The 23,072-nt window shown below is 42.9% G+C and overlaps 1 protein-coding gene across 2 annotated transcripts in view; it reads left to right on the forward strand.

Moving 5' to 3' along the window:
• Nucleotides 1–23,072, forward strand: part of oxr1a (oxidation resistance 1a) — a 536,209-nt gene that overhangs the window by 414,965 nt on the left and 98,172 nt on the right. For both annotated transcript variants that reach the window (XM_072249890.1, XM_072249891.1), the window contains exon 10: nt 18,312–18,480. In XM_072249890.1, the coding sequence (XP_072105991.1) occupies nt 18,312–18,480 (169 nt within the window). The remainder of the gene's footprint in view (nt 1–18,311; nt 18,481–23,072) is intronic.

A 23,072-nucleotide genomic window follows, 5' to 3' on the forward strand; every position in this document is an offset into this window, starting at 1 on the left:
CATTTGATGTTATTGCTATTACATGTAACATATCTACATTTGTTGATTATACAAGGCAAGGTGTGAGGACAACAGAGGTCTAGAAATTGGTTGGCCTATTAGCCAGTTCCTCACATGCAGGAAGGCCTTTCCTGTTGAAGGAAATTGGACACAATGCAGGGCTGAGACACAGGGAGAGAGGCAGAGAGTGGTGAAATGGCCGGAGGTTGAGTAACCACTCATTGGTCAGTAGGGGGAAATTAGAGTGAGACTATCTTGTTTAAAAAAGAGAAAGGTTGGATGAACAGCAGGTGTGTTGGATAAGTCTCTGAGGTGATGTTACTATAGGGGGAGGGTGGGATGGTCATAGTGGGTGATGGGCAGAGATCCGGTCAGCTAGTGTAATGAATCCAGTTAGCCTGGCGTGCGTGTGTGTGTGTGTGGGGAGGGGAACGCACATGTTTAGAGTAAAAAGTTAACAAAAGGAAAGAAAACCTAGGTGGACCAGTGGGAGTGGGGAAAAGTTGTGTTACTTAATACTAGAAAATTCAATGTTCCTACCATTGGGAGGCAGGGTATGCAACCAATAGCTCAAGGTGGCCATTGTGATGAGAGTGCAGATTCTCCATAAAAACGGCTGCCTGCTCTATGCTTGGTCTCGCTACTGAAGAGGAAAAAAACCTGAAACTCAGGAGAATGGTTGTGACAGAGAAAAGGAAACTGAGGGAAAAGCATGGCATCCTTGCAGAGAACAGGGTGAGAGGAGGTGGATCTTTGGTAGGTATTCGTGAATAGTTTGTCTCCTGTGATAGAGACAGAGAGATCCAGAACGCTCCCTGTACGTGGCCCATATAACCCCTCCCATTCCCTGCCTGTCATCTGCCTGTCAAAATGCCTCTTAAACATTGCTATCATGTCTGATTCTGCCACTTCACCTGGCAGCATATTCTTGGGACCTACTAGTCTCTGTGTGTGAGAAAACCATTTTGATTTAAAATATCTGTGTCGGAACTCTATTTCTGCTAAGTTGCCCGAGTCCTTTCTAGCCTTATTTGTGGATACTCAGTATTTGCAATACGTTGCTTTTTGTGTCTAGAAGGGAGCCTGGTGCAAGTTATGCAGAAAGAGCTCCTTGGTGCAGTGACTACCATTGTGTGATTGATCTTGGCTGGAAGGACTTGGTTTTTGGTGACTTCCAGTCCTGCTCCTGTGATCCTCTGAATTACTGTAAATACTTTTTTTAAAGGGGACTTTGAGTAAATCCTTAAAATATTTTGTCAATTCTGGAAATTGCTTGCAGAGAGCAATCTCTTGTGTCTGGTGACAGATATCAGACATCCCACCTTACAAAAACTCATTTCAGGGAGGTAGCACCATCAACTTGCGGGAGACTTCTGGGAGAGGTGGGATGTCTGCAATAGAGTAGCTCCCTAGCAGCTGGCCAGCTAGTTTAAATAACGTTAGCTATGCTAATGAACGAATGACACCTGTTAAACTCACCTCAACATGTCTTTTACAGTCTTAACCCACCATGGGCAATAGAAAAGTCACTGTTGCAGACAGTGCAGCGAGCAACACTGTCATTATTTTTGACCCCTATTAGGCAGGGATACACTTTAGTGTAGTCTGGGGTGACGTACGTTTTAATTTTGTTTGGAGCACTCTGCCATGGCGTGCTCTCGCTCACTTTCTCTCTCTTTCGTGGTTGCTTGCATGCTCTCAAGCACTCTCGCTTGCTCTCTCCCTCGCTTTCTCGCTCGCTCTCCCCCTCGCTTTCTCGCTCGCTCTCCCCCTCGCTTTCTCGCTCGCCCTTGCTTTCTCGCTCTCTTACTCGCTTGCCTTTGTGCTCTCTTGCTTTTCTCTTGCTCGCTCTCAAAAAAATTGATTTCCGTGATATTGTATATAATTTGCGGGGATCAGGGAGCCACTATTAATATGCAGGAGACTGCTGGAAGTTCTGGGAGAGGTGGGATATCTGAGATATGGACACTGGGGCCTTCCCAGTGAAGCTGACTGAACCAGTTGGAGCCTTAGTGTGGATGTTGAGAATGCTGGTATTGGTTCACTTATCTTGCCAGTGGATTTGGGGGATTAGTGATACCTCTTCAATGCTTTGAGATGTCCATCTGTTAGTTGTCTATGCCTGGGAGGCATATAGGGGGTGGGGATTATTGCTGTTCAGTAGACCTGATTCTTCTTGGTAGCATATTTGATGTGTTGCCCTTTGAGTACTGTCTTCTGCTGGCAGTTGCAGGCTTTTCCAGCACATTGGAGACAGAGAGGTCTTGATATCAGTGTCTAACCTCACAAGAACTGATTTCAAAATATCTATTTAACCTTGCTTTTAACTGACATCATTTTCATGAGTACTTCATGCCATTGTAAAGCACTTTGAACTACATTGTCTGCATGAAAGATTTTCTATAAATGAGTTATTCCAAGTAGTGTTCGATCATTGGAAATTTTATAAGCCTTCCCTATAATCTGCTTCATTTAAGAGGTTGAATGCTCTTGTGAGGGCTCCCTGTACATTTTCTGAAGTTTTATTATTGAAGACTGTTCTCAATATGCTTTTTGTTCAGTACGTATGTCCTTGATGGCACTTGCCTACCTGCTGTATATACTGAAAGGTGCTGGGAAAAGGCCAGCAATACCCACTCTCCTTATGGACTGTTATGCCCCACTTCCATCTGTGAACTGATGATGGTGAGTTAGGCTGAGTCGTCGGAGGTTGAGGTGGTGCATTGGTCCCCAACCTCCAGGCCGCCAACCGATACCGATCCGCGAAGCATGCAGTGGTGCAGCAGTAGCCGGGCTGCAGCAGTGGCTGGGATGCACCCAGCACATCTTTAAGAAAAAAGCCGAAGTAAACAAGCTAATTAATTAGGTGCCACCCGGCATGTAAATATCAGCCCAGATCGGAGGCGACGCAATGGGCAATTGCCTCTGATCTGGGCCGACATTTACGTGCTGGGCGGCACCTAATTAATTAGCTTGTTTATTTCGGCTTTTTTCTTAAAGATGTGTTGGGTGCGCCCCGGCTACCGCTGCATTCTCTGCAGCAATGTATCGATCCGCAGCCGGGGGGTGGGATGGTGGGACACTGGGGTATCATCTCATCGTTGTCTGTTTCCATCAGGGAGGCAAGTCATCTTCTCCCATGTCTGCCTGCCTCGATGTCAAAGGTCAAGGTTCGTCGTCTGCTGTGGCTGATGTGGAAGGCTTGAAAAACGTCAGTATGTTTGACTGCTTAGCCTTGCGCATTTTTCTATCATACAGTTCTTTGTAAGCACTCAAAGCATCTTGCAAATATGCCCTAAACCGACGTATCCTTTCAACATTAAAGTCGTACTTTATCATTGCAGTGAAAATCTCACGCAGTTGCTTCACATTCAGTTCCTGGACGACTTCACTTTCGGTCCGTTCGCTATTGCATTCGGGTTCGATTGTTATCCTTTCCTCTTCCAATTGCATCCACTCTTCATCTATCAGTTCTTGGTCATGGGATGCCAAAACCTCTTCAACATCATTTTCATCAACTTCCACAAGCCAAACTCACTTTGTCCTTCCTTCGTTCACGATCGAAACGCTTAATTATGTCTAGTTTTACGCTAAGTGTAACACCCTTACGAGCTCGTTTAGGCTTTTCCGATACCTCGGAACTGATCTGCTAACGACTGCTCACAGGCATATGTTTAAGCAATGCTGGTGAGAATGCAGTTCCCGGGGAGGAGCTTGGCTGTTCGGGGCGCGCGCTGCCTTTTTTCGTAACGGTGAAAACACCTTCTGTTAGCGAAAACAGGGAACTAATGTAGGTCTTTCGTAACAGTGAAGTTTCGTAAAGCAAACGTTCGAAAAGCGGGAGACACATGTACAACTGAGAATTTTTACTTGTGAATCACATGCTCCTTTTTTCAAAAAAACAGGCAAAATTGTAGAGCATGAAAAACTAAAAACTCAAAAGCTGAAATGTCAACAGTTCACAGGTACTCATGCTCCTTTGCTCAGTCCTTAGTTGAACCACATCTTTCAGCTATTACAGGCATCACATTAGCTTTCCACAATGTGATGGAGCAAGATTTGCCCATTCTTCCTTGCAAGATTGCTCAAGCTATGCCTGGTTAGTTGGGGAGTGATGGTGGACAGCAATCTTGAGGTCTTGCCAGAGATGTTCAATTAGGTTAATGCTTTGACTGGGCCACTCAAGGACATTAATCTTCTTCATTTGAGACCACTTCGTGGTTGTTCTGGCAGTGTGCTTTGGGTCATTGTATTGAAAAGCAAACTTCAGAACTTCCTCCCCAGTTTAAGCTTTCTGGCAGAGGCTAGCAGGTTTTTATCCAGGATCCCTCTGTATTCAGCAGCATTCATCTTTCCATGAATCCTGACCAGATTTCCAGTCCCTGTTGCTGAAAACTATCCCCATAGCACGATGCTGCGTCCACCATGCTTTACAGTAGGGATGGTGTACACAGTGTTAAAGTTACACTACATGTATCACTTAGGGTTGAGGCCACAAAGTTCCACTTTAGTCTCATCCCACTGCAAGACCTTCTTCCACATCTTTACAGTATCTTCTAAGTGATGCTTTGCAGTCTTTACAGGCAAGGATTTTTTTTAAGCCAGGGCCTCTTCCTTGCCACTCTTCCATAAATACACATTTTGTGCAAGGTCTTAGAGATTGTGGAGCTATGAATTTCATCTCTCGTTGCAGCCACTGACAGGCATCCCACTAGCCTCTCTTACAACTGCCATTCTTCTCTAGTGACCAAGATTAGAGGGGTAGCCTGAACTCAGAAGTGTGGCTGTGGTTTCATATTTTTTTCCACTTTTTCATGATGGGCTGCACTGAGCTCCGTAGTGTGTTTGGGATGGCCTTGTACCCTTCCCCAGATTTGTGCTTTTCTATTATCACTTCCCTGATTTGTCTTGAATGCTCTTTTGTCTTCATTTTGGTTTGGTCTTTTGAAAATCTGTTGGACCCAGAGAGAGGGTCTATTTATTCAGATGTTCTTCCAATTTTCTACATAACAAATAGGGTGAGTTGGTAAGGTCATATACAGTATTGCACATGTGCAAAGCTAATATAGTAATTGCAACTTTACTTCATCAGCCACATAATTTTGGTTTTTAATTTTTAGTAAATTGTTGACAAGTTTTGGGACTTTCCTTTTGATTTGACATGATACACAATGTTTTGTAGATGAGCTTAAAAATTCTACTTCAATATATTTTAATTTTAGAAAATGAGACAGTAAAATATGAAAGTAGTTGTGGGGGCTGAATACTTTTTCTTGGCACTGTAAACTAATCTCTTCTGCCTACACAATATCCATATCCTTCTCACATTCGTGTGTCTATCTCACTGTCTCTTAAAAATCTCTAATTTGTCTGCCTCTACCATGACCTCAGGCGTACCGGGCACCCACCACTCTGTGTAACAAAACTTGCCCCTCATCTCATTTGAAATTACCCCCTATTACCTTAAATGCATGCCCTCTGGTATTAGACATTTCAACCCTTGGAAAAAATATATTGTCTGTCTACTCTATCTATGCCACTCATAATCTTATAAACCTCTATCAGATCACCATTCAGTCTCTGCTGCTCCAGAGAAAACAACCCAAGTTTGTCCAAACACAAACAAGAGAAAATCTGCACATGCTGGAAATCCAAGCAACACGCACAAAATGCTGGAGGAACTCAGCAGGCCAGACTGCACCTATAGAAAAGAGTACGGTGAACATTTTGCGCTGACACCCTTCATCAGGATCCGAAACATCGACTGTACCCTTTTCCATGGATGCTGCCTGGTCTGCTGAGTTCCTCCAGCATCTTGTGTGTGTTGCAAGTTTGTCCATACAAACATGCCCCATAATTCAGGCAACGTCCTCGTAAATCTATTCTGCATCCTCTCCAATGCCTCAACATCCTTCCTATAATTGTACGACCCGGGGTTCTCAACCTGAGCTTCAAGACCCCTTGCTTAATGGTATTGGTCCATGATATTAAAAAGGTTGGGAATCCCTGGGGTAACCAGAGAAGTATGCAATACTCCTCCAGATGCAGCCTAAATAGAGTTTTATAAAGTTGCAACATAACTTACTGACTTCTCAACTGTTAATTAATAACCTCTTGTTAAAACATTCAAGCATCAAAAGGGCAGTGGTGTTTGCCAAAGTAGTAGCCCTTTATAGCAAATATGCAATGTTTCGAGACTAATGCTTTGCAGAATGTTGACCCTTGTTGTAACTCAAAAACTTAATCAATTGTTTAGTGGAAATATAAACAACGGTTATGTGCTCTTTGAGTTCATTGAGACACAGCTGCCAAGGCACTTCACTGTTTGCAGATCCACTTCTCGCAGATCAGCTTCTGAGCTGGTGTTCCAGGTTTCAACGAGTAATGTACCAAATAGATCCACAATTATTGATGAGAAGATGCAGATCTTTTTCTATGGTCTAGCATCACATCACATGAAAAGGTTCTCATGCTGTTCCTGAAATCCTGGTAAATGATCAAGGTGAAGTCAGTTGTGGCCTCTGCATTCATGAATTTAGCAGCCAATGCATTCTGGAGGTTGGCTTATAGCCAAACTATTCTGAAACAAAATGAGGCACACTCGTACAGTTTCCCTAGCCAAATGTATATCTTGCTCATTTTGCAACCACAGATACCTCCAGGTTCAAGAACAGTTACTACCCCTCAACCATCAAACTCTTGAATAAAAGGGGATAACTACACTCAACTTCACTTGCCCCGATATTGAAATGTTCCTACAACCTATGATCTCACTTCCAAGAATTTTTATCTCATTAATTACTGCTATTTATTTATATTTGTATTTGCACAGTTTGTTGCCTTCTGCACTCTGGTTGATCTTTCATCGATCCTGTTATGGTTACTATTCTATAGATTTGCAGAGCATGCCCATAAGAAGATGACTCTCAGGATGAATATGGTGACACATACATACCTTGATAATAATATTCACTTTGAACTTCGATGTCAGAAAGATTGATGGGTGCTGTTGGCGATGTGTAGGATCGCCTGAGATCAAAGGGTGTTGCCAATGTGTTGGTGAAATGGTCTGAGAGATGCAGCTGACAACTGTGAGATGATGAATTCTTGGGAGTATTAATGAGGCTAGGACAAGCACAATGACTGGCAGAGAGTCCTTGGGAGTATTGAGGAGTGGAGGGACTGTGATACGCAAGGCCAGTAAGCATTGAAGGTGGCAGTGCAGGTAGATTAAAGGATTAATAAGATGCAATAGACTATTTTTGTTTAAGCATTAAATAGTATATATAAAACTATTATATACACTGTATAATATTTCCCTCCCCCTCTCCTCTTCCTCTATTCCCCACCCTGATCTTTACTACTTCTCACCTGCCTATCACCTCCCCCTGGGTCCCCCTCCTCCTTCCCTGTCTCCTATGGTCCACTGCCCTCTCCTATCTGATTCCTCCTTCTTCTTCCCAACCCCTGGCTTCACCTATCACCTTCCAGCTAGCCTCCTTCCCCTTCGCCCACTTTTTTATTCTGACATCTTCCACCTCCCTTCTCAGTCCTGAAGAAGGGTCTTAGCCTGAAACTTGGACTGTTTGTTCATTTCCATACATGCTGCCTGACCTGCTGAGTTCCTCCAGTATTTCGGGTGTGTCTCTTCGGAGCCCCAGCATCTGCAGACTTTCACGTGTTTATAATATACTGACATTTATTAGTTAAGGCATTGAATACAAGAGCAGGGAGGTCTCGTTCCATCTTATAAAACATTGGTGAGATCTTTGCTTGGGTACTGTGTGCAGTAGTGTACTGTGCACTCTTTCCAGCCCTGTCACTGGAGAAAATATTGCCTGGAATGAAATGTTTCATTATGATCACTTTATTTTCTCTGAAGTGGAGGAGGTTAAGAGGAGAAATGATTAAGATACAAATAATAATGTGAAGTATAATTGGCTAGACTGTAAGATCCTTTCCTCCATATCAGTGGTAGATAAAACCAGAAGACGTGGACATAACAACACACATAAAAGTTGCTGGTGAACGCAGCAGGCCAGGCAGCATCTCTAGGAAGAGGTGCAGTCGACGTTTCAGGCTGAGACCCTTCGTCAGGACTAGCTGAAGGAAGAGTGAGTAAGGAATTTGAAAGTTGGAGGGGGAGGGGGAGATTCAAAATGATAGGAGAAGACAGGAGGGGGAGGGATGGAGCCAAGAGCTGGACAGGTGATAGGCAAAAGGTATACGAGAGGATCATGGGACAGGAGGTCCGGGAAGAAAGACAAGGAGGGGTGGGGGGGGGTGGACCCAGAGGATGGGCAAGGGGTATATTCAGAGGGACAGAGGGAGAAAAAGGAGAGTGAGAGAAAGAATGTGTGTATAAAAATAAGTAACAGATGGGGTACGAGGGGGAGGTGGGACATTAGCGGAAGTTAGAGAAGTTGATGTTCATGCCATTAGGTTGGAGGCTACCCAGATGGAATATAAGGTGTTGTTCCTCCAACCTGACGTGAACATACATATGGTAAGATGCCAGAGATTTGGAGGGGATCTGAGAAGGATGTTTTTGAAATAGAGAGTGGCGAGTACCTGGAATGCACTGGTGGAAGCCAAGTTGCTGGCAGCATTTAAGAGATATGTAGGTGAGCACTTCAATTGCCCTGGAATAGAGGCCTGTTGGGCAAGTGCTAGAAAATGGAGTGGACGTGGATGATCAGTGTGGATGTCATGGGCTGAATGACCTGCTTTCACACTCTTTCACTTCTAGTCCTATGAAAGATGTGCCATGTAATAACTTTTATTTGACAGTTAATTCCATGCATGTGTGATTACTGAAAGACAGCAATGTCCATGTTAAATCTGCATTGGCAAGGTTAAATATGCAAGGAACACACACAAAATGCTGGAGGAACTCAGCAGGCCAGGCGGCATCTATGGAAAAAAAGTACAGTGGATGTTTTGAGCTGAGACCCTTCACCAGGCATGTAACGCCGACTGTACTTTTTCCCATAGATGCTCCCTGGCCTGCTGAGTTCCTCTGGCATTTTGTGTATGTTGCTTGGATCTCCATCATGTGCACACTTTCTCTTGTTCAGCAGACAGGGTTTAGCTTTTCATGGAACCTTGATGTGATCAACATATTATTTGAAATGTATCTGCATGCTTTTGAGTTGATTAACATTGTGTCTGTGATGTAAATTACTTTTCTTTTAATATTGCCCATCAGGTTTTCTGGTGTCCATCTGCTTTATGTAGCAATGGCAGCCACCGGTGATTTGGCCCATTAACTGGATAAGCAACTCCCATCGAGGGAAGAGTTGCCAATACTTTAAAGCAGTTATTTTGAAATAATTAGCTTATTGACAGTTATTAGACTGATGAAATTAGAAACACAAAGACATCAAAAGACCTTCAATAAATGTAACTGATTTAAAATCTTAAATGAGTCTTATTGAAACCAACTAATTGGTGTTAAATAATGCTTCATGTTTCTTTGAGAGGTGGCTCTAACCACATCTTCAGTGGGTGAATACTGATGTGGCTTTATTTTCAGTATGAGAAGCCTTCAAAGAGCCCCTGCTGTACTGATTAATCTTGGGTGCATTAAAACATCAGCATTGATCCTTTTTGTAATTTTCCTTGCTACAGGTTAGAAAAATGTTATTTTGTTATGAGCAAACTCTCCACATGAGTTTTTACATATGGTTTCAGCCCCATTGTCTGCAGACGAGATTATGTCTTTTAGTGGCTTCTGTTGTGTCTGTGCACAACTACATTTCGATTAGATAAAAGCACACAGGTGGGAGATGGTTTTAACTTGTGTATTCACATTGCAGAGAGAGAGAGAGAGAGAGAGAACAATGCACATGCATAGATAACAGTGCATCCACAGACAACAGACAATACTTAGTGCTGGGGGGGGGTGGTTATTGATCTAAAAGAAATAGATCCGTACATTACACTTCCTCCCCCTTTAGATTAATGCAAGATAAAACTGTATATGTACAAAGCAATCATTTTCTCTTTTATAAACCCATATTCCAAATAAACATGCTTTCACAATAACAGTCCATGACTAACTTCACAGTTCTAAAGGTTCAGTCTTTTGGGTGGTGCTCTGCCTCTTTCAGGATAGTGCCTCTGGACCTGTGGAGTGGCATTAGGTTTGCTAGGTGTCTTGAATAAGAGAACGTTCTCGGTTTTCGGTGTCACGTGGCTGTCCGTGATATCATCACTGAGAGGTAAGTCCGGTGACTGTAATGTGTCCGTCTTGTTGGATGCAGTCAGCTCAGGTGTGTTTTTCGGTTGAGCATCCAGTATCTGGTCCACATGATGTCTCCATATCTGAGCTCCAACATCCACTGTGTACGTCAGTAGTCTGGTTCTTGTAGCTGTCCTATTGAGTGTCCACTTGACTTTTCAGTAATCACGCACTGGGACTTCCTGTCCAACCTCGAAGCTCTTTGCCGCTTCACTTGGCAACTGGCTGAACTGTTTATTCTGTACTTCCTTCCGTAGATTTGGTTTCAGGAGGTCTTTGCAAGATCTCAGATTCCTGATCATGAACAACATTGCAGGTGTTTGACTTGTTGTCACATGAACAGAGTTCCAATACACAAAAAGGAAATTGTCCTCCTCATCCATAGCTTTGATGGACTTCTTGAAGGTTTGGATAAAACTTTCAGCTAACCCATTCATTGCTGGGTGGTGAGGAGCTGACTTGAAATGTGTGATGCCATTTTCCTTTATGAATAGTCTGAATTCTTCTGACGTGTAATGTGGTCCATTGTCACTCGTAATTTGTTCTGGTAAGCCATTTCTGGTGAAGATAGTCCTCAGAGCGAGACAGTCTTTACTGTGCTGGTTGACTTCATTGGTACTGTATTACCTCCAGCCACTTCGAATGAACATCCACAACAATTTGGAATGTGGAGTCTATGAATGGCCCAGCAAAGTCAATATGTACTCTATGCCGTGGTGAAGACAGCCACTCCCATGGTATAGCAGTGCCTGTAGGGTGCATTTTGAACTTCTGGCTAAGTCTTCAATCTGTTTATCTATTCCCATCTCAAACACCTTTTCATTAGCATTAAGCAGCCTCTGGTTAGTGCTACCATTTGGGCAGCAGTAGCCTGTTGATGCCACACTGAGAGCTCTGAATGAGTGCCAGTCTAGTTGGATTTTTCTCAACCATTCACGTCTGAACAGTGCTGGTCCTCCACTTTTCTTCAATACATAAAGCTCTAACTGTTGTGTTTGGCCTCCATACATCACTTTCATTTTCAGTTTGCCTTTGGGGGACACTTTTTCATCTGCGTAGCTCTTTACCATCACTGGGGTCTTCTCTAATGGTATCTTAGAAAACAGTCTCTGGAATTATAGACAAAGCTGATCCTGTATCTAGCTCCATTTTCAGTTTTACACCAGACACATCTGTTGTGATCCGTATTATATTGCGATCTGCTTCAGTAACACTATTCTAGGCATGAGAGTTCACCTTTGTCAAACTCGATGTTGTGTGATACTGTTTTACATTTGGTAACTTTATACATTTGTTTAATTTTGTGTTTGAGACTTTTTGCTCAGCTGTGCTTATTGTCTGCCTTGCACACAATGTGACCTCTATGGGACCTTTCCTGTGACACTTTCTGCAGACTTTTTCCTTTGGTACAACAGTCATTTGCATCACGGGTGGATTTGCCACATCGACAACATCTTTGGCTTTTTGCTCCATTCAGGGACATTTTGTTCATTTCACATTCTAACTTTTTTTGTAGTACTGCTGCATTCTTTGCTGCGGTCACTAATGATATTGCAATGGTCAATGCCCATTCTAAGGTTGGGTCCCTTTCAGACAATACCCTCTTTTGAGTGCTTTGAATATGCATGTTACGTACAAGCCTGTTCCTTAATGCATTAGAAAGTCCATCTCTAAAGTCACAGAAGTGCGTAAGTTTGCGCAGTTCTCAGAAAGGCTTTCATCTTTTGACTGGTTCCTGTTGTAAAATCTAAATATTTCAGCTATTACCACTGGTTTAGGGCTCAAGTGATCTTGTAAAGTTGTATCAATTTCATTGAACACCTTGCTTGTTGGCTTTTCAGGGGTTACTAGGTTGCATAATGGGCCCATTAACTAAGAAGTATAACCCTCTCGATATACGACTTCCAGCCTTCATTAGTGCTGTCAAATTTATCAAATTTCCCAACTGAAGCCATCACCACGTTATTTTCACTTTAAATTTAGTGCATCTTTCACTGTTCTCACGCAATCCTTTGTTAGCCTCTGTGATGGCCTTCTGGTGTTGTTTAACTCTCGCTGTTTCATCCCGTAACTGTCAGTGCCATTGGTGATACTCTCTGACATCTGACATTCAGGTTCACACTTGTTGCCAATTTATTGTGCCTGTGCACAACTACATATCGATTAAATAAAAACACGCATTTTAACTGGTGTATTCACATTGCAGTGAGAGAGAGAGAGAACAATGTGCATGCGTAGACAACAGTTCAATACGTAGTGCTAAGGGGGTGGGGGGTCATTGCTGTAAAAGACATAGATTCATACATTACAGCTTCAGTACTGACAATCCATTGAAGTTGAAGGGAAGGATGGCTATGCAATATTGTTCAAAAAATAAAATCAGAAAATCTAGAAATTGTTCTGTGTTCTATGTTATGCTACTAATGAAAAATTGTTGAAGTTAAAATTTCAAAGTAAGTTTTATAATCAGATAAATCACATTAATGTCACCACATACAATCCGGAAATAGTAGGGGACAGAGGGTCCAGTGAGATGGAGGAACTGAGGGAAATACATGTTAGTAGAGAAGTGGTGTTAGGTAAATTGAAGGGATTAAAGGCAGATAAATCCCCAGGGCCAGATGGTCTGCATCCCAGAGTGCTTAAGGAAGTAGCCCAAGAAATAGTGGATACATCAGTGATAATTTTTCAAAACTCTTTAGATTCTGACTAGTTCCTGAGGATTGGAGGGTGGCTAATGTAACTCCACTTTTTAAAAAAGGAGGGAGAGAGAAACCGGGGAATTAAAGACCGGTTAGCCTGACATCGGTGGTGGGGAAAATGCTAGAGTCAGTTATCAAAAATGTGATAACAGCACATTTGCTAAGCGGTGAAATCATTGGACAAAGCCAGCATGGATTTGTGAAAGGAAAAATCATGTCTGACGAATCTCATAGAATTTTTTGAGGATGTAACTAGTAGAGTGGATAGGGGAGAACCAGTGGATGTGGTATATTTGGATTTTCAAAAGGCTTTTGACAAGGTCCCACACAGGAGATTAGTGTGCAAACTTAAAGCACACGGTATTGGGGGTAAGGTATTGATGTGGATAGAGAACTGGTTAGCAGACAGGAAGCAAAGAGTGAGAATAAACGGGACCTTTTCAGAATGGCTGGCAGTGACTAGTGGGGTATCGCAAGGCTCAGTGCTGGGACCCCAGTTGTTTACAATATATATTAATGACTTAGATGAGGGAATTAAATGCAGCATCTCCAAGTTTCTCCGAAGACACAAAGCTGGGTGGCAGTGTTAGCTGTGAGGAGAATGCTAAGAGGATGCAGGGTGACTTGGATAGGTTAGGTGAGTGGGCAAATTCATAGCAGATGCAAATTAATGTGGATAAATGTGAGGACATTTATCCACTTTGGTGGCAAAAACAGGAAAACAGATTATTATCTGAAATGATGGCCGATTAGGAAAAGTGGAAGTGCAACGAGATCTGGGTGTCATTGTACACCCCATTGAAAGTGGGCATTCACAGCAGGTGGCGAAAAAGGCGAATGGTATGCTGGCATTCATAGCAAGAAGATTCGAGTACAGGAGCAGGGAGGTAATACTGCAGTTGTACAGGGCCTTGGTGAGACCACACCTGGAGTATTGTGTGCAGTTTTGGTCCCCTAATCTGAGGAAAGACATCCTTGCCATAGAGGGAGTATAAAGAAGGTTCACCAGATTGATTCCTGGGATGGCAGGACTTTCATATGATGAAAGACTGGATCAACTCGGCTTATACTCGTTGGAATTTAGAAGATTGAGGGGGGATCTTATTGAAACATATAAAATCCTAAAGGGATTGGACAGGCTAGATGCAGGAAGATTGTTCCCGATGTTGGGGAAGTCCAGAACGAGGGGTCACAGTTTGAGGATAAAGGGGAAGCCTTTTAGGAGCGAGATTAGGAAAAACTTCTTCACACAGAGAGTGGTGAATCTGTGGAATTCTCTGCTACAGGAAACAGTTGAGGCCAGTTCATTGGCTATATTTAAGAGGGAGTTAGATATGGCCCTTGTGGCTAAAGGGATCAGGAGGTATGGAGGGAAGGCTGGTAGAAGGTTCTGAGTTGGATGATCAGCCAGAATCATACTGAATGGCGGTGCAGGCTCAAAGGGCTGACTGGCCTACTCCTGCACCTATTTTCTATGTTTTTCTATGTTTTCTAACTATAACAGGATCAGTGAAAGATCAACCAGAGCGCAGAAGACAACAAACTGTGCAAATTCAAATTAATAGCAATAAATAACAAGAACATGAAATAACATGATAAAGAGTCCTTAAAGTGAGATCAGTGGTTGTGGGAATATCTCAAAGAATGGGCAAGTGTGTGTAGTTATCCCCTTTTATTCAGGAACCTGATGGTTGAGGGGTAGTAACTGTTCTTGAACCTGGAGGTGCTGTCTCTCTCAACGTATACTCCCTGTTTTGAGTATTTCTTGCAGTTTTTGTTCCATGTCAGATTTTACTTTTGGATTATAGTTTATTAGTTTCTTGTTTTCTCCCAATTGTCAGTTTTTCTTACAATCTGATACTTTTTTTAAACTTTAATTAACTGTGGATAGTTTCCCTTTCCAATTGAGTATTGCCTACTGAAATATTTGTTGAAAATTATGAAATATTTAAATGTCTGACACTGCTTTTTGTATCATTTTGGCTAGCTCTCCCTTCACATGTAATTGCCACAGAAACAATATGAGAACCCATTTTCCAACCTATTTAGTGCTCTCAGTTTGAAATTCTATCATAGTCCCTCTTCCCCAAACAATCTTCCATCAAGAGATCACTAAGTAATCTGAAGTAGATTGTTCCTACTTAGGTCCACAAAATATTACTCCAGAAAACTGTCTTGAATATATTCGTTGAACCTGTCCTTAAGTCTAGCTTTGGTAAATTTGGGCCAGTCCTTCTCTAAATTAAAGTAGCCAATAATTATGCATATTCCTTATTACATATTGTCTTCTTTGATCCATATGCTATCAAGTTCAAGTTTATTGCCATTCATCCCTACACATGGACACAGCTAAATGAAACATTGTTCCTCCGGGGCCAGGGTACAAAATACAGTAAGTATAGTCATACACAGCACATGTAGTTATGATCCAGCACATACAGTCACAAAATAACGGTAGCACAAATTCCTCAGTGGCACGGTCGAAAGACTGACAGGTTGACTTAAAATGGGAGGTGCATGTTTATGTTAGACAACATAATGTTACAAGCAGTGGTATTCTGCAAATACTGGATGAGCTCAGCAGGTCGGCATCTATGGAAATGAATAAAGAGTCAACGTTTCGGGCTGAGACCCATCTTCAGGGCTGTAGTATAAATGTGTAAAACAGTTGCTAATAAAAGACCAGTGCAGGATGAGAGTGTGTCTGTGAGCTGGGGAGTAAGAGAAGCTCGCGGCAGGACATTCAGACAGTGTACGTGTGTGCTGGGTGGCAGCAGGGTGTTAAGAAGTCCAACAGCCTGGGGAAAGAAGCTGTTTCCTAGCCTGACAGTTCTGTTCCTTATGCTGAGGCACCTTCTGCCAGATGGCAGAAAGTCAGAGAGATTGTCGGAAGGATGGAAAGGGTCTTTCACAAGGCAGGACGCACTGCGTATTCTCTGCGTCTGATCTATGTCCTGAGTGCGGAGAAGAGAGACTCCAGTGATGTTCCTCACCCCTTGCACCCAATTCAATGCAGTCAATTTTAAGGACCCTATAGACCAGTGAATTATTCTCCCTTTGGTTTCCCCTCTGACTTCTAGTTCAGCCCGTGCTCGTTGACGCCATATTCGATCAAATGCTGCCTTGATGTCGAGGCAATTAATCGTATTTCATCCCTGGAGTTCAGTTCTTGGGGCCATATTTGCATTGAGGCTGCACCAAATTGATTAGTGGTTTGCCTAGTACTGCTTCTGGCATCCCCCCCACCCCGTGCCCCCCCCCCCATTGAACCAATGTTGATCCTCCAGTTCAGTGACAGAAATGCAGCTGCGACAGGTGGCTTGCTGAGAACGAGATCAAGTAGGCTTTTCCCATTTGTTTGTTCCATTTCCCTACAATATTTAATGTAATCTGTGCTCTTTGGGTGTCATTGGGTGTATTTAAGTCAGAGATTGATAGGTATCTGAGTAGCCAGGGCATCAAAGGTTATGGTGAGAAGGCAGGGGAGTGGGACTAAATGGGAGAATGGATCAGCTCATGACAAAATGGCAGAGCAGACTCGATGGGCCGAATGGCCGACTTCTGCTCCTTTATCTTATGGTCTTATGGTCTCATGGTCTCTTTACTTTGTTTATTTAAGTGTAATTCATTTGTAGATTTAATTGTTACTTTCCTACGTTATTGTGTGTTATGTGTATTACTGTGCTTTACTCCCTGGTCTGGTCTGGAGAAATGTTATATATAGTTCAATGACAATAGACTTGACTTGATTGACTTGTCACCTGTCAATGGCAAGGTCGATGTTGAGATATTACTGCTAATAGGTGAGTCTTATAAGGAGAGAGACTGAAGGTTAAGGAGAAACAATAATAACTGAATGCATAAGAATATATTTTAGCAGAGGAAGGCAAATCACTCAAATTTTCTATTCAATGGCTGTAGATGCTAGATCATTTTAAGTATTTAAAGAGGAAGTAGATAAATTCCTGGAAGATTGGGGACTGACACAGAAAAGTATATTAAGTGGTAGGCTCACTACTACCATTGGGCAGGAAGTACAGGAGCCTTGGGTCTCACTCAGACAGGTTCAGGAACAGTTATAATCTTACAGCCGTCTGGTTCCTGAACCATCGTGGATAACTTCACTCACCTCACCTACAGACTCACTTTCAAGGACTCTACGACTCATGTTCTCAATATTATTGATTTTATTTTTACTTGCATATTGGTTGTATGTCAGTCTTTGTTTATGTATGGTTTTTATTCTATTGTATTTCTTTATTTTCCCATAAATGCCTGAAAGGAAATGTATTTCAGGGTAGTAAATGGGGGCATGCATGTGCTTTGATAATAAGTATACTTTGACTTTGAGAGGACAAGTGGCTGACTCTTAACGTCCTCTGTTCTTGTAGGTATTCTCTTGAACTGTTTATCCTCCCTGTTTTCACATCTGTACCAGATAGCAAGTACCTTATGCTTGCTGGACAACATCAAAAGCTGAGTCCTGCTTCACTACATCTGGATGCTCATACATGCTTGACTCAATCATATGCTTCTATCTTGGGGTCATTTATTGTGTTCGGTGCTCCCGGCGCGGCCTCCTGTATATTGGTGAGACCCGATGTAGATTGGGAGACCGCTTCGCTGAGCATCTACGCTCCGTCCACCAGAACAAGCGGGATCACCCAGTAGCTACTCATTTTAATTCCACTTCCCATTCTGATATGTCCATTCGTGGTCACCTCCACTGTCATGATGAGGCCACACTTTGGTTGGAGGAACAACACCTTATATTTTGTTTGGGTAGCCTCCAACCTGATGGCATGAATATCGATTTCTCAAACTTCTGATAATGCCCCCCACCCACTCTTCACCATTTCTTATCCCCTTGTCCCTCTCTCACCTTATCTCCTTGCCTGCCCATCACCTCCCTCTGGTGCTCCACCCCCCCCCCCTTTGTTCTATCTTCTGGTGTTTTGCTCTTCCCCCTTCTCCCACCTTTTAAATCTATTCCTCATCTTTTTTTCTCCAGTCCTGCCAAGGAGACTCAGCCCAAAATGTCCACTGTACTTTTTTCCATAAATACTGCCTGGCCTGCTGAGTTCCTCCAGCATTTTGTGCGTGTCACAAAGTATCGCAGGTCTCGGCGACTAAAAGCAGCACCTCTTTTTGTTTTCATGAACTCCCAAGATTAATAAATACCCAAAGTTTGCATTCTGTTGAAGCTGCGCCATAGTAATCGATAAAGAGCAACGTGGAGTGTCTTTTGCCTTTGTTTAGGTGCTCCAAAGCCAAGTGGAGAAGTTGTACCTTGTGAACTCACAAAGCAAAACTTTGAGCTCCGAACAAAAGGTATTAATTATTGTGTTTTTATTATTACATTTCAGGTAATATTGTAGCAAAGGAGAAAAGGCGGCATCGCTCTCATAAGTTCCTGTGCTTGAGAGTTGGAAAACCAATGAGGAAGACGTTTGTGTCTGTAGCAAGTGCATCCATGCAACAGTATGCCCAGAGGGACAGGAAACATGAATATTGGTTTGAAGTGCCACATGAAAGGTAAATCTACCTTGGGCTCGCACTGGAATTCTACCGAGGTTCAGGCTCTGATAGCTACACAGTGCAAACTTCCCTGTGCAAACATCTTGTGCGTGGTAAATAACCTAACTGTCCATTTGAGTCTTAGTTAAATCACTGACTTTTGTACAATTTGTTGATGATGAAAGACGAAAATGTTTATTTTGATAGGTCAGGATGGTTCCGCCTAGGGCAACTTGAAAGGCCTTCTATCCACTCTTACAAATATTAGAAGTGTACTGCTTATTAAAATAGGAGATATCCACTTTCTACATTAATGAACCTAAATGAATAGTTTATGTGTACCTTTGTTGCATAATTTGTGTTCAGTTGAAAGTAGGTCATTTAATATCATTCAAGTGTTACTAAATTTTTAGTGTACTTAGAAATTAAACTGTGTATAAAACCCTGGACTAAAATGATAGTGTCTGGGAGTGTGCATGGGTTGTTTCAATGCCATTTGTGCATGTTTTTCATGAGCGTATCTGATGTAATGACATGTCCATTTTGGAGGCAGGAATAGAACTGTTTTTAACAAATTGTGCTCAAAAATGTGTGCCATTTCAGAAGGCTGTGAACCTGGTAAACTGATGTTAAAGAATAGCTTCAAGATAAGGAAAGCCATTCAGCCTTTCATGTCTCTACGTCTCTACCAGAGTAACTTTAACAGTTCCACTCACTTGCCTGTTGTGTGTAGCCATGCAATTTTTTGTCGGGTTATATTTATCTAGTTCTCTCCTAAAGGCCACAGTGAAACCTGCCTCCATTGCATTTGCATGCAGTGCTGTCCACATTCCAACTATATGTTGCATAACAATATATCTTCCTCTGACACAATAATTCTTTTCCCCTTTATACATGTGACCTCCAGTTCTCCAACCCTTGACCAGAGTAACAGCCTCCCACTACAGGTGATCCTATTATCATGGGGACGGTTATGATCCTAGAAAGCAGTTGTACCACAATTTTCTGTATCACATGTTGATTTATTTAGTTTTTTCCCATAAATTCCAGAGAGAAATTTATATTTTGTATCGATAACACTGGACAACGATTTTTTTCAGAAGTGTTTCTTCCTCTGAATTTTTTTTGTTTATGATAGACCACTTGAAGTTGAACACAAATATAATTTCAGACAACTTGTGTCACGTAGGATGATGGAGAAACGAAATTATCTTTTATTGTTATGGATGCTGACACTTTTCAATAGTTGAACTGGGCTAAAAATGTATTGTTGATTATTTTTGTTTGTACTGAGTGTCTGAGACTTCTCACTTCAGTGTCCAACAATAATTAGCCAGCATTGATGGATTCCAGTTGCCCTGATAACTGTTTCTCTATGACTGCAATCTCCTAGTGAAACCTCTCACCATGCTCGTCACTGACAGCACCAAGATTGGCAGGGAGAAAGTCTAAACGGGAATGCAGATAAAGAATCTTTAGTGATGTGTTGCACTGCGAGGTTTTGTATGCTTAAAGTACATTGTCGACCAGCAGCATGTAGTTTGGTGCTCTGTAGTTGCCAAGAAGGATATCAACAACATTTCTGAATGCCTTCCATACAATTTTCTCCAGTCCCACCTGAGGTTCTTAGAATTGTCTGTCATTGATGACCTGTTTCATTTGTGGTCTAACAAAAATGCCTTCCTTAATCTTGAAATAACAAATATAAAAGATTTTTTAAAAAATGCTGCATGACAGGGAAATTTCCTGATGATTTTAATGATCAGCAGCCCAAAATACTAAGAAACACCCAAAAGTATTCAGGAAGTAAAGTCTTCGTTGTCCAGTGTAATTTGTGGGTAAAATTTCATAACCCTAAAGGCAGGAGTTGCCTTTACCTATTTTGTTCAGGCGTCTGAGGAGCGGGTGTCAGAATAGTGGGAGACAGAGTAGGAAGGGTTTGGCTCAATGGGGCTTTGGCAATAAAGGGTTGAGGCCAGGTAGGTTATCTGTTTAAAGTAAAGACAGAGAGTATGTGTGTGAGGCCGGTTTTCTGTGCTCGGTGTCAGATGTGGGAGGTCCTAGAGACTCCTGGCCTCCCGGACGACCACATTTGCACCAGGTGCATCGAGCTGCAGCTCCTTAAAGACCGCGTTAGGGAACTGGAGATGCAGCTCGATGATCTTCGTCTGGTCAGGGAGAGTGAGGAGGTGATGGAGAGCAGCTATAGGCAGGTAGTCACCCCGGGACCACAAGAGACTGAGAAGTGGGTAACAATTAGGAGAGGGAAGGGCAAGAAGCAGGTGCTAGGGAGTACCCCAGTGACTGTCCTCCTTAACAAAAAGCTTGAGTACTGTTGGAGGGGATGGCCTACCTGGGGGAAGCAACAGTGGTCGGCCTCTGGCACAGATTCTGGCCCTGTGGCTCAGAAGGTTTGGGAAAAGAAGAGGATGGGGGCTCTATAGTTAGGGGGTCAGACAGGTGATTCTGTGGACGCAGGAAAGAAACGCAGATGGTAGTTTGCCTCCCAGGTGCCAGGGTCTGGGATGTTTCTGATTGAATCCACGATATCTTGAAGTGGGAAGGTGAACAGCCGGAGGTCGTGGTACATATTGCTACCAACGACATGGGTAGGAAAAGGGAGGAGGTCCTGAAAACAGACTACAGGGAGTTAGGAAAGAAATTGAGAAGCAGGACCTCAAAGGTAGTAATCTCGGGATTACTACCTGTGCCACGTGACAGTGAGTGTAGGAATAGAATGCAGTGGATGATAAATGTGTGGCTGAGGGATTGGAGCAGGGGGCAGGGATTCAGATTACTGGATCATTGGGACCTCTTCTGGGGCAGGTGTGACCTGTACAAAAAGGACGGGTTGCACTTGAATCCCGGGGGGGACCAATATCCTGGCGGGGAAGTTTGCTAAGGCTACTGGGGAGAGTTTAAACTAGAATTGTTCGGGGGTGGGAACCGAACTGAAGACACTGGGGAAGAGGCGGTTGGCTCACAAACAGAGAAAGCCTGGAGACAGTGTGTGAGAGAGGATAAGCAAGTGATAGAGAAGGGATGCGCTCAGACCGATGATTTCAGATGTGTCTATTTTAACGCAAGGAGTATTGTGAGCAAAGCGGATGAGCTTAGACCATGGATCAGTACTTGGAGCTATGATGTTGTGGCCATTACAGAGACTTGGATGGTGCAGGGGCAGGAATGGCTACTTCAAGTGCCAGGCTTTAGATGTTTCAGAAAGGACAGGGAGGGAGGCAAAAGAGGTGGGGGCGCGGCACTGTTGATCAGAGATAGTGTCACGGCTGCAGAAAAGGAGGAAGTCATGGAGGGGTTGTCTACGGAGTCTCTGTGGGTGGAAGTTAGGAACAGGAAGGGGTCAATAACTCTACCGGGTGTTTTTTACAGACCACGCAATATTAACAGGGACATTGAGGAGCAGATAGGGAGACAGCTTCTGGAAAGGAATAATAGTAACAGGGTTGTTGTGGTGGGAGACTTTAATTTCCCAAATATTGATTGGCATCTCCCTAGAATGAGGGGTTTAGATGGGGTAGAGTTTGTTAGTTGTGTTCAGGAAGGTTTCTTGACACATCATGTAGATAAGCTTACAAGAGGAGAGGCTGTACTTGATCTGGTATTGGGAAATGAATCTGGTCAGGTGTCAGGTCTCTCAGTGGGAGAGCACTTTGGAGATAGTGATCACAATTCTATCTCCTTTACCATAGCACTGGAGAGGGATAGGAACAGACACGTTAGGGAAACGTTTAATTAGAGTAAGGGGAAATCTGAGGCTATCAGGCAGGAACTTGGAAGCATAAATTGGAAACAGATGCTCTCAGGGAAACGTACCAAAGAAATATGGTAAATGTTCAGGGGATATTTGCGTGGAGTCCTGCACAGGTACGTCCCAATGAGACATGGAAAGGAAGATACAGTACAAGATCCGTGGTGCTGTTGCAAATCTAGTCAAGGAGAAAAGAAGAACTTACAAAAGGTTCAAAAAACTAGGTAATGATATGAATCTAGAAGATTATAGGCTTGCAGAAAGGAGTTTAAGAAGGAAATTTGGAGAGCCAGAAGGGGCCATGAGAAGGCGTTGGCGGACAGGACTAAGGAAAACCCCAAGGCATTCTACAAGTTTGTGAAGAGCAAGAGGATAAGATGTGAGAGAATAGGACCAATCAAGTGTGACATTGGAAAAGTGTGTATGGAACCGGAGGAAATAGCGAAGGTACTTAATGTATACTTGCTTCAGTATTCTCTACGGAAAAGGATCTTGGCGATTGTAGGGATGACTTGCAGTGGACTGAAAGGCTTGAGAATGTAGATATTAAGAAAGAGGATGTGCTGGAGCTTTTGGAAAGCATCAAGTTGGATAAGTCACCAGGACCGGACGGGATGTACCCAGGCTACTGTGGGAAGCGAGGGAGGAGATTGCCGAGCCTCTGGCAATGATCTTTGCATCATCAATGAGGACAGGAGAGGTTCCAGAGGATTGGAGGGTTGCAGATGTTGTTCCCTTATTCAAGAAAGAGAGTAGAAATATCTCAAGAAATTATAGGCCAGTGAGTCTTACTTCAGTGGTTGGTAAGTTGATGGAGAAGATCCTGAGAGGGGATTTATGA

Source organism: Mobula birostris (assembly GCF_030028105.1).
Source record: "Mobula birostris isolate sMobBir1 chromosome 1 unlocalized genomic scaffold, sMobBir1.hap1 SUPER_1_unloc_1, whole genome shotgun sequence".
NCBI classification, from domain to species: domain Eukaryota; kingdom Metazoa; phylum Chordata; class Chondrichthyes; order Myliobatiformes; family Myliobatidae; genus Mobula; species Mobula birostris.